This window comes from Columba livia, chromosome 1 (assembly GCF_036013475.1).
Source record: "Columba livia isolate bColLiv1 breed racing homer chromosome 1, bColLiv1.pat.W.v2, whole genome shotgun sequence".
Lineage (NCBI taxonomy): Eukaryota > Metazoa > Chordata > Aves > Columbiformes > Columbidae > Columba > Columba livia.
The window spans coordinates 74,407,754-74,419,939 of record NC_088602.1 but is presented as its reverse complement, the minus strand read 5'-3'; the positions used below and the strand labels follow the sequence as shown (position 1 = coordinate 74,419,939).

At 45.5% G+C, this 12,186-nt stretch overlaps 1 protein-coding gene across 1 annotated transcript in view; it reads right to left on the bottom strand.

Moving 5' to 3' along the window:
- Positions 1–12,186, bottom strand: part of LOC102095909 (phospholipase A2) — a 31,704-nt gene that overhangs the window by 6,175 nt on the left and 13,343 nt on the right. Inside the window, exons 2-4 of the mRNA XM_065063043.1 lie at positions 10,902–11,089; positions 8,271–10,519; positions 4,887–5,052 (exon numbers count right to left, since the gene is read on the bottom strand). Coding sequence (XP_064919115.1) covers positions 4,887–5,052; positions 8,271–8,313 — 209 coding nt within the window. The 5' untranslated portion in view covers positions 8,314–10,519; positions 10,902–11,089. The remainder of the gene's footprint in view (positions 1–4,886; positions 5,053–8,270; positions 10,520–10,901; positions 11,090–12,186) is intronic.

Sequence of the window (12,186 nt, the reverse complement as noted above, 5' to 3'; positions counted from 1 at the left end):
AGGCCTGAGGCCAGCGTACCTGAAAAGCCAATAGAAGTCTGGGATGCATTGTTATATCCCTCTGGAAAAGTGAAACAATCCTATAAGAAGGATAAAGGTTCCTTGTGCAGGAAGTGGGGGCTTCTCTGGTGACCCATCAGGAGCTGTCAGTACCTTATCTGAGAGCTCAGGAACATCACAGTCTTCATCACCTTCTGCTGCAGGAGGATTTTGTCCTTTTAGAAATTGGTTTACAGATATGAGGCTGGTGAGTTGTGTGATAAAACCCTGGAAAAAAAAAACTGAAGTGCAAAGAATATCTACCAGTGACTCAAATTCTAATAAAGTGACTGGAACTAAATCAGGTGAATCATGTGAAAGAGAAAACCGAATCAGACCAGTCAGATCAAATTCAGCCTTCAAGTAGCCCTTGTGATAACACACAGGCTGAATTTAGTACGGTGTGCTTTCCCTACTCATTGGGCTCCTGATTAAGTAGTTAAAGTAGCAATTTAATCCCACAGATGAGTCTGCAAACTAGATGCCATTTTTTTCTTGGCTTGCAAAGATGAAACCTATGTGATGATTACAACCAAACTATTCACTGCATTATGAAACCTAGAAATACAAGTTAGCAGCAGCAGACTAGTGTCACCCTACATGCTGCCTCCACGAAGGACCTCAGGATGGGAATAAGCCCTATGGGTTATACATAGCTTGAAGCTTTCCCAGAAGGAGTTACAGCAGTTGCTATAATTGAGTAGAGTTTATTCAGCCAAGCTGCTTTTGTTGAGTACAATGGCAGTAACAGGCTGTGAGTCAGATCTCTTGTTGGTCTGGTAATGCCTCACTCCTCAGCTTGTCCTGAAGAGGCTGGAAGAGAAAGGAGAGAAGAAATTGCAGGCTTGTGGACGGTGTGAAAGTCTCGACTTTCTCCAATGTTTGAGTCCCTGTGCAATGTGTTGTAAGATATGACAGAGATGGACTATGGCACTGAGCTACAACTGGGGCATGTGTCACCTGGAAGAGCTGCTGTAGCCCAGGGCATCCTGGCTGACGTACCTGAAGCTGCAGAGCAGGCCCATCATTGGTGTCCCGTATATGGGACAAGAGGGCATGGTGGAGAGCCACAAATCAAGCTGAGCTGAGGCAGAGTGCCAGCTGTGGAAACAGCAGGGTTTGTGAGGTCTGGGGAGTGAATCAGCAGTCAAATTAGTAACGCTAGTGTTAGTGATGGAGGAGTGTGGGGAGGAGGAACAATATGAAGGTAGATGGACAAAGGGAGGAGTTAGGAGCCTGTGTGCCAAGGGAATGAAATTGCTCTTCGTGGAGAGACAGAGGGAACAAACAGAAAAAGAGGTAGAAGAAGTGAGAACAGATATTGGGGGAGGCAAAAGATAGTCTGTGAATCAGGCAAGGACAAGTAAATGAGCTCTGAAGTGGTGTGCTAGCGAGCTGTGAAAACTCACTGCTCCTTAGCTGGCTTGGCAAAATCAGGAGGACTGCATAAGTTCTGCAGGACCACAGGTTCTCGGGCACAGTTCTGCTCCTTACCCCAGTTCCTCCTGATGATATCCACAACTGTAGCAGGATGACATGTAGCTTACACCAAGACAAAGCGAGAAGACTTTGGCTCGTATTTTACAAATACTTCTTTCAGACACGCTGAAAGAAGTGCCAGGGAGTGAAGGCTGAGGAAACCTATTGTTGTCCTTTGCCACCTTCACATGGTCCCCTCCTGCCTGCAAATACCCCTTCCTTCACCTGGGTCAGTGCATGGTGTCCAGCATTTTAATAACATGCTAACATTAAGTTAGACCCACGCAAACAGAGTTGGCCAACACTATGGCAGAGCACCCATCAACAGGTATGGAAAACAAATAAAACTCTGTCTTCTAGTTAGTAAGCAACATATTCATCACCTCTGGGCTACCAGACGGCCCTAATGGCTACAGACAGCTTGGCTGGTCTGCCAGGATCCTCTGCCCAGACCCCTGCCGTTTAGCAAATGTCATTAAGGTAAGAATTTGTCACATTATGTTTGTCACCTTAACAGCACAGTCACCGCTGTGTGTCCTTTTGTTTTGCTTTAACTCAGCAAGTGAGAGGAAATCTTAGTCTTCCCTATGAGTTTGCCAGGACTTAGATGAGCCATGAATGCCACCCTGCCTTTCACAACATTCGGTATTTTCAGGGAGATGCTGAGTGCCTTCAGGTCCTGCTTTAATAAATGGGAGCTGCAGCAATCCAGGGGAACGGAAAGGGGAAGGAGAAACAAATCTATTGACTTTATGCAGAAGAGATGCCACTATGTCTTGAAGTGATAGGACTGTGAGAACAGAACAAAAAGGAAAAGGTAATTACTGAAAATGCCACATCAAAGTCAGTCTGTGGAATAAACCTCATAAAAGGATTACCCACTCAATGGCTTTTTTTCTTTTCCTATGAAAGAGAGGTGCTTACAAGCACTCTAGCCCTGTCTAGACAGATTGACTGAATTAGTCAGAAGAAAATTACTCCTTTTGTAAGGGTCTCAGTAACAAACTTAAAAGTGTCAACGTGAGTAATTTCAAACAGTGTTTGTCACTCGCAGCCATTAGTTTTGCCACTCCACTTATTTCTTTTTTAGAATGGCAAATATGGAAAATAATACAGTCACTTTGGCAGGCACGGGGAACTCAGCCAGACTGATTTTTGCAGTAGTTCTCAGAAACGGATATCAAAAGATTCCTCTAGCAAAAATAAAGTGGAAATTTTTAGGGCTAAATCTAGTGGGGCATTACCTATTCTCCCTAGCTGAGAACCTAACTTAAAACATTTCTGGGTTTTTTGTGTGTGTTTTTTTTTCTTTTGTTTTGGGTTTTTTTCAGCCAAGTATTGCAGCTAAAGAACAGTTATGAATGCACTTAAAGGATCAAGCTTCTGTTTTACAAACTATCTGGTATTTTGAGGCATTTACAGTTGCAGAGTCCCATTTTCTGCCATGAGGATTAAATCCATGTCCCATGGAAATCATACAGTGACAGAAACACTAGATGATAAACACATGGCCATATTTTACTCTCCCTGTCTGTTTTTCTGAAGTGCTGACCACTTGCATCTCCCAGAGCCGCTTAAACTTGGGGGTCACTCAACCTATGTGGAAAACAGCTTTTAGGTGACTCCACTGAACACTTCAGTAAAAGAAGCACTGCAGATTAGTGAAGTCATGTTTTACTTTAAAGGCCTGATTATGAGAACTTGTAAAAGGCTAACAAAAATAATAGCCACCTTACAGATGCTGTTGTAGATGGTGATAATCAGGTCAAGAGATAATACTGTAGAATAAAACAAATCTCTGCGCTGAAATCTCTACACTTTGTAGGTAGTTACTCATCATTTGTAAGTCCCATATTGACTGTTTCATAGATGGAATATTTCATAGGTACAAAACAGGGACATGAACAAGAGGGAACTGGCAGTGAAATGTCTCACTCCGCTAGTTTTAAAGAAGGCTTGCTCTTCATGCCCACAGAGGAGTTGGTCTTTAACTTTGCATCTTCCTTTTTTTCCCTTTTCCTGTCCTGCCAATTCAGCAAAGTTTGGTTTTGTAGCAATGTGAAATGTCTCCAACAGCTGGGCATTCTGGAAATTTGGGTCCAGAGAAGAGCAACAAGACTGGTGAAGGGACTTGAACACAAGACCTATGGGGAGAGGCTGAGGGAGCTGGGCTTGTTTAGTCTAGAGAAGAGGAGGCTTAGAGGTGACCTCATCACTCTCTATAACTACCTGAAGGGAAGTTATAGCCAGGTGGGGGTTGGTCTCTTCTCCCAGGCAGTTAGCAATAGGACAAGGGGGCATGGGCTTAAACTCTACCAGGGGAAATTTAGGCTGGATATTAGAAAGAAATTCTTTCCAGAGAGAGTGGTCAGGCATTGGAATGGCCTGCCCAGGGAGGTGGTGGACTCGCCGTCCCTGGAAGTTTTTAAACTGAGATTGGACATGACACTAAGTGCCATGATCTAGTAAATGGACTGGAGTTGGACCAAGGGTTGGACTTGATGATCTCTGAGGTCTTTTCCAACCCAGTCGATTCTGTGATTCTGTGAAAGCTCAGTTTCCTTCCCAGTGAGCAGTACAGCGCCTTCACCCTGACTAAATTCAGTGTTTGCTTATCAGTAACACCAGGAAAGCAGACTGTAGAAAAAGACAGACTTGTGTGCTCTGTCTTTGAGGTTTAGAATGAGACAAGATTGCAAATAACAGGCTCAGAGCACACAAGAGCCCTCCATGCTCAAGGTTTACATGTATGCTGATTGCAAAGTACAAGAAAGAAACCTGTGATTGCAACACCTTCTAGATTCATTGCACTTAGCCTTGGGAATAACAAGTACAGGATATTCCTCACTAACAAAAAAAGGGGAAATAACACCCTGCTCTCCCATGGTGGCATTCTTCCTTGGTTCAGTGTGAGCTAACAGGCAATGAAGGCAACAGGTTTGGTTAATCCTTGCAATGATCTGTACTATTTCCCAGAGTTTGAACAATAATATTCCCATCACTGCGATTTTCAGGAACTGGGTGAAATAACCTTCCAAATACCTTGATCATTCCTCTTTATTCAGGCAGGGCTTGTTCTCTATGAATAAACATGCAGCTCTTTCAGGAAATCATATCCTGCTTTCTCCTTTGCTGTCCACCCCACATAGTAAAAAGTGCCAAGAGCTTTGGTCTCATCCAGAAAGTGGCTAAACCCTCCTTCAAACCCCAAGAGACATGTGAGTCCTCACTCACAGTTCCTCAGTGCTGTTCATATATACTAAGAAGTTGCCTCTCCACAAGGCAGCAACCAGTCCGTGGAGTCACAGTAGTACAAACAGGGAGGAGATCTGCACTGCTTCTGGACACATAGTTGAGGTTCTTCTTACCAGTCTGTTTTATCTTTAGGCCAGCCTCGTCCTCCCAGTCCACAGTAGCACCCGTAGCCAATATATGCCAAGGGAGACCGTCCTGTGCCACACGATATAGCTCCTGCCAATTCGATGATTCCTCGGGTGTGCAGTGAATGGGATTTTCCTAGAGCATCTTTCCAAACTACAAAGACAGAACATGGATTAAACAAAGAGACATGGATTAAACATGCCTGATGCTGATTCTCTTAAAATCCTTAAAGGGGAAATTTTTTTGGTCCTGAGTGGTTGGTAGGGTGCAGCCTTGACAGTCTAATTAGCCTTTATTAGACATTCACCCTACAAAGGGGACTCTGCAGGGGCCCTACCCGAGGGCTGGGCTGTCCAGGAGGTGGATGCTCAGGGAGTTCAGTTCATGGAACACTTACTAGCTCTGCTCTGCCAGTGTGTGACTGCAGCTATATTGCATCTGGGAGCAGAGTGCACAGTTTTTGCACATCACAGGGCCCATGCTGTTAAGCTTTGCAGGGCCTGTGCCAGCACCATGCAGAGCCAGCTGGGCTTTGCTGTATCCCAGAACTCCCAAACCTGGGAAAGCTTACTAGCTACACTGTGATCCCAAATGGGACAGGGAACAGCAGAAAACAAGCACATAGTCAGTCCTAACCTGGGCTCTACAGAAAAAAAACGATTTCTATGTTGCCCAAGAGGTCTTATATTAACTGAGTTTCATCTCCTATTTACGATAGTTTAGCCCATTTTCCAGATGGCAAAGAGCTAACGGTACTATGAATTTTCGTACAGGGATGGCTACAAGTCCCTGAGTCCATAAGGTATTCTTTGTCAAGGATCAAGTGCCTACATTAGCCAAGATATATGTATATTTGCTTTCTTTTGAGCATTTGAAAGTGTTGGCAACACTTACATCCACTTCCGCTTTCACATTCCATTTAAGCTGTAACATTAAGTTGGCTGCATTAATTTGGAAAAAAAAAAAATAAAAGGAGCTTTGTGTCAGCTGAAGTGTGCGGGTAGCCACCCAAGCCAGCCTGGACTTTTTTGAGTTACAAGTCTTTCAAACAGTGTTGTGATTTCACATGTTAATTCTCAACTTTTTTAAAAACCACAGATTCTACCTTGCAGTAACTGTTATGGAAAACAAGAGTACCCTGCCCGTAATACTCAAACCACTGTGATGCTCAGCTGCGAACACTGATGCTTATCATGCTAATGATAGCAACAGATAGGAGTATTTACTACATAGGTTTACTGTGAAGGACCAAGTGTGCTTTGCGCTGTTCTATCATGCATGGCAAATGCTCATCAGTAGCATCAAACCCCTCAGACTGACTACCTAACTCATCTGCTCATCCCACCCATGCAGATCCACCCCAAAAATAAAAGCCTGCTGAAATGGGGGGACTTTGCAGCACAGTTGGATGGAGGGGGAGGTGGCACCTGGGAGCTGGGAACCCACCACTGAAGTTGCTTTGCCGCCTGCCCCCACCTATTGCAGCACACTTGACCTCTTCAAAATGCTGTGCAAACACAGACAATTAATCCCCTAAACCACCCAAGGACTCAATAGTATTATTAAAACAGTTGCTTTCTTTTTAAGTCTTGCCTCTAATCCCATTGCTTGGGTCATTCCCTGCATCTCCTGGGCTGGCTCGCCCTCCCAGCCTGATCCAGACTCCCACTGAGGACAAGGAGGGTCTCTCCCCGTGAAGGACAAGGCAGGGCTTTGCTCCCTCTCTGCAGCCTGAGCCCTCAGCAGGAACAAGTGCTGCCCTCCACCATTTTTGCCTCTGTGGTCAGTGTGTCAGGCAGTCCCATCATGGGGTTTTACACAGCCTCCTTATGTTTCCCAGAGCATTCCTTGGGGATTAAATGCACATTCCTGAAAAAGTAACTGCTCTGCTCACCTAAACACTGCTTGAGTGTTTGGGATTCGTGCTAAAAACACATTAGGCAGGTGTTATTTGAGACTAAAGAGACGAGCTATTTCCCTTGTCTAAACAATGGGGGCTCCAGAGTTAGAAGTGGGCTCAGCTCTCAGGCACCCCATGGGAAATTACAAGCAGTGAGCTGCTCTGGATTTTAGGTTAAAATTCATGCTTTTTCAACCTGTTGCAGTTTGCAGACTCTGAAAATGTTCCAATGGAGACAAAATCTTCTTTGTAGGCATTCAGGCCTCCTGATGAGCAGCTTGCTTTTTTTTTTTGCTGTCTTTTGCTGACCTCTTAAGCCAGATCCACTGGACTTGGTCTGTTGGCTTCTGGCTGAAAAAAGCTGAGGCTGGTGTAAGGTAACTGCACCTCACCCAAAAGAAGAAAGGCCATTCTTCTCTGGGAGATATCTCTGAGGATCAAGGAACTGTAATTACAGTGTAGAGCTGCTCATGAAAGCTGAGAGAAAGCCCCAAGGGGAATTGAGCCCAAATGACGGTGCTTAGGGCTGCATGCTCTGGAAGAGCTTGAAATAACAATAACGTGGGCATCCAGGCAGCCTCTGATGTCCCTGTTTCATTCCTTGAAAGCTGGCTGGGTTTTGAGCCAGTGGTGGATCATTGCAGCTGAGAGGTCACCTCCAGCCAAGTATGTTTCAATATTCAGGTACACAGCTAATAACTTGACTGTGAACTGAAATTGCCTTTTCTGTGCTAGGCAGACAAGCCAACGCAGCTGGGAAAACCTTGAAAAAATCTAAGCCTCGATAGCACTTAGCCACATCTCTCATTTGGAGCATGTCCAGTCATTAGTTTTACTACTGGTGGGACATCTTAGCAGAGAACATACCTGCAGGGAGGTGAGTGGAGGTGGGTCTGACAACTTACACTTTCTATTTCCTGCTTAAACAGGCAGCCTTTGCTGTAGATTAAGGCAAGGTCTGGGGTTTCATTTTAAAGCTGTACTGCAGATACAACCTCAGACCTGTCAATTTAGTGTCGTGTTGCCCCTGTGTGTAGGGGCTTTATGTTAGCAGACACTTATGACTTCTTTAAACAGGCTTTTAAAAATGAATTTAAATTCAGATGAATTAAAAACTGCTTATGCCACAGTCAGTGGTATAAAAAGAGGGTCTTTCTTTGAAGAAACACAGACGCCAGCAACTTTGGAGCAGAAAAGACACAAAGAACTAGCCTAAAAGAAAAAGACCCATGTTTATACAGCCCCAGCTATGTAAACCACCAGGGAAGCAAAGCGAGCAGGCAGCTCAATTACTTACACAGCCCCTCACTGTAAGGTTGAAAAGAGTCAAGGAACCCTTTTTATTTTCTCAGTTGGCCAAACCCCACCGAGGTGCCTGCTGAGAAGCAGGCAAAGCTGATGGCAAGGGGGGAGGCTGTCCCGGTTTGGGGGGAGGCACGGGCAGCGAGAGGGACCCAGAGGTGGTACTCACCTGCCTGAAGCAGCATCAGCATCAGCAGCAGGCGAGAGCCCATGGGCAGGTCACTCCTGTGCTCCTCTACACCGCCGGAGGTTCAGCCGCCCGGACGGCCAGCAGCACTTTGCCGCGTTGCCAAATGAGCTGAGGTCTGGGTGCGCTTAACAGTCCTCTGAGTTGCTGCTGCTCCAGGGTTTATATAGACATGGCTCTGTGCCCGTCTGAAGTGAAACACCCTCTTCTGCCACCTCCCTGAGCCCCAGCCCGGGTCCAGACTGTCCCCACAGCTGGCTCCTTGCTGCTCGGGGAGAGGGTGAGGGCTGGCTCTGTTTGCTCAGCATCGCCTTTGGGAGGGAGGGGCTGCTGGAAGGGCATTAGGCTGATGGCCCCGGGGACAGCCCAAGACACCCAGGCACTAAGCTGGGCTCCTTCTTTAAGCTGTTTGCTTACAGACCCTGGTTAACCTCTGAGTAGCTGTGGAAAAGGGAAGCCTGAAACCAGGCTTTCTGTGGCTTGAGCTTGTTGCTGTGGCATCCACTTGGCAAGGATTTTCTCTTTTTATAGAACACTCTTTCCAGGGTAATTTAAAAAAAAAATTATATTATTTTGAGACTGATTATTTTTCATGTTTAAAAAAGAAGAGACAAAACTATAAAAATCCAACAGAAAGAATACTGTTAGATGCAAGTATCTAATTATAAACAGACCAACAGAGCTAATTCTGTGCCACTCCTGAAGGAAAAATACCTTCTCAGCCTGCTGCTGCACCTGACCAAGACCAACTAATTTCCTGAAAACTCACCAATATGTGAGTTACTGCAACATATCAGCAGCTGGGGACAGTCCTCTGGGGCCAGCCATGCTCTGGTCGCACCGGGCAGCCAGACTGGCCAGGTGGCCTCCCCATCACACAACTCTGCTTGTCTGGTGTAGTGGGCAAGTCAAGTGGGAGGGATGACCGTGGCTGGTTTGCCTTCGGGGTTGAAACAGCTTCATCCAGCCCTCCACGGCCTTAAAACTTCTGCCTTGCTTGGTACAGCAGCCAGATATCTGCTTTGTTGGGGTCTAAGTGTCTCCCCCTTCTCTGGCGTGGGCACAGAGGGCAGGGCCAGCTGCTCTGCTGGGAGGGAGAGGAGGGGAAGAAGGCTGTTTGCCTCTTCCTCTGCACAGCCTGGGCCCTTCTCAGCAGCACTCCTGGCCTGAGTTTCCCATGGTAAAGCTGTGCTTCCCTTCTTAACGGCATGGTTTTAAATATTTGCTTGCCAAATATTGATACTCGAATCAAAAGTCATTTATGGGGCTGCCTTCTGCTGAGACCAGCCCTACCACAGCAGCTGGCACTCTTTGCTGGGCATGTTTTCAAGACGTGATATGTATCGGGTGCCTTTGATACATGGCAAACAATAGGGCAGGATTGGGTAAATCTCATGACAACTGTGAGCCTGAGATTCCCTGCCCATCCCCATCATGTGATGGGCTGTGTGCTGGCAGCGGGAGAGGGGGAAGTGAGCCCCTGCTCCTCTGACACATCTGAGGGGGCCAGGAGGAGCTGCACAGTTTACACCCCCTTCCTCAGAAACTCCCTTCAGTATTTATATATTTACTCAAGTAATAATGCCAAATCCTATATATGTGAGCCCTCGTTGGCTAATATTTAACCTTAAGAATATAAGTTTGTGGAATGAGGATGTTGAAGGGCAAGCGCGCTGTATTTGATGGCTCTGTGGATGCAGGTCCTCAAAATGGGAAGTGCAAAGAAGTCATTAGGCTTTGAAGCACCATGTAGGGCCAGGCTGGACAAGACATCCTGCTCAAGAAAGCTCCATCCCTGATGGGGCCCCATACCTGGGGGGCCCCATTCTTAAGTGAGGACCAAGGGGAAGGTGTGAGGAACCTCTGCAGATGCTTTATGGGATTCATGGGGTGCCTAAGCCCAGAGAACTGCCTTCAGGTGCCAAAAGTGTCTACTCTATAACTTGGATTTATCAGAGTCATTTGGGTTTAGGAACCTACATTGTTCTTCCAAAGCCTTCCCAAATTACAAACCTGAACAAAAAAGGCATTATACATTTCCAGACCACAAGTTAATTCTTTTCTTCTCTTTCTCACAGCCCCCTAACCCCCCAAAATAGGTCGTTTTTTTTGCCCCGCATTTAGCAATAAGTACAAAATAAAGAAATACAGACTCATTTGATACCCAAATTTATCTGCAGTGTTTGAAGAAGACTTCTGCGGGATATCAGGGAGGGATGTCCAAATTCAACCTTAAAATGGAAAGCAAAATTAATGTATTGTTTACTTATGATTGTTTCAAACAGCTGTCTGGTCAAGTTTGCTATTTATCTGTGCAGTTGCTGATTACTGTTGCCTAAATCAGCATATTTTTAAAATTGCATTAAGTGCTAATTGTGGTCTTACTACATTACGGCAAGTGCACTGGGATCATGAGGGCATTTTTATTGCTGTTTAGGGAAAAAAAATTAATTCCCCAATCTCACTCCCTTATGTGCATTTTGCACATTACTTGCTTGAGCTTCATTTCTCACTGGTAGCAAGACACAGCACTCAAGGGTGTTAGACATTGTTTCAGCAAAATCAGATATACAGACTACCAGCTGTCTGAAACTACACATGCAATAAACTTACTTCGAGCCTTATGTCACTTGCGCAGAGCAATCAATCTGTACTGTTGGAGGGCTATCTCTTCAGATGAACCAGCTCTGTTGTAAACAGAGTTCCCTTGGTTTGCACCACCAAAGCAGCTGGCCCTCAGGAATGGTACAACTCCATGCTCTGTGGCTTCACTTTGTTGAAAGACACTACTAAGTAAAAGCCTTTGGTTGAAAGAGAGAAGAATTTATAAGGACTTCACAGTTTTCAACAATGTTTACCCAATGAGGTTAAAGATGTCAGATATTCTTGCAGAAGCTGGGCTGTCCTTTATCCCATAGAGGCTGTACTTCCTCAAATGAAATACCCAGCCATCTCTGTGGCTGTCACCCCTAACCAGAAGAAGAGGTCTCTGCTCAGCACCAGTGGGTTCAATTATGCTTTTGCTGCTCAGGCCAAAGGGTTTTCCTGTGAGGGGAAACTTTCTTGCATGGGCATTAGACGTTCCCTAAAGGAACTGCCCCCCCTGACTGGTTTATAGGAAGATGATTAAAGAGACTCATGGATACAGAATGACAGTTCGGGTACTGGGAGTTAGGAGAAAAAGTGGGTTCTAAATGGAAACAAATTCTACACTACCTGTCCAGAGGGAAAAAAAAATCTAAGACTGCCACATGATTTGTGGTGACATAACCAGTTAGAGAAGTAATAGAGTTAACATAGCAACATAAGTAAACAGCCTTATTTGATATCGTCTTGCACGGAAGGTCTGTCTGTGCTTTAGTGATGATACAGCCTAGTTGAACTTTCATGAGAAAAGACAACATTATTATTATTATTTCCGGTTTATAACTCAGCCTCGAAAAAAAGTTTTAAAAGTGGCTCCTGGTTTGAGAGTGTCCAGTAGGCATCTCCTTCAACTTCACTGCTGCACATCTTGATGGTGGCATTTCTGGATAGTGAAGCTGGATGGCTCTAGCATGCAGCACCCTCTCAAAGTCAGTGCCTGCTTTTGTCTATAGTGAGTCATGTACATAAACCCCAGGTGATGAAGAAGCAAGGTCACCTCTCTCAGGCTTTTGCTGTCATAGTTTCCTTCCAGCACAGTCTCAGAAGATGCTGTGTCCTGAGCTGACTGTGGGGGACCTTCTCCCCTGAAGTTGTTTCTACATAAAATGTTCCCCTGCTACACACTTGCTTGTTGTCCTGCCATGAAAGATTTGACCTCATGGTCTGCACATATAAGGGTGCTGGAAGGAAGGCAGGCAGAGATGACATGAGTCCTATGCCTGGGATAAAGGAAATGACGGATAGCTGAAGC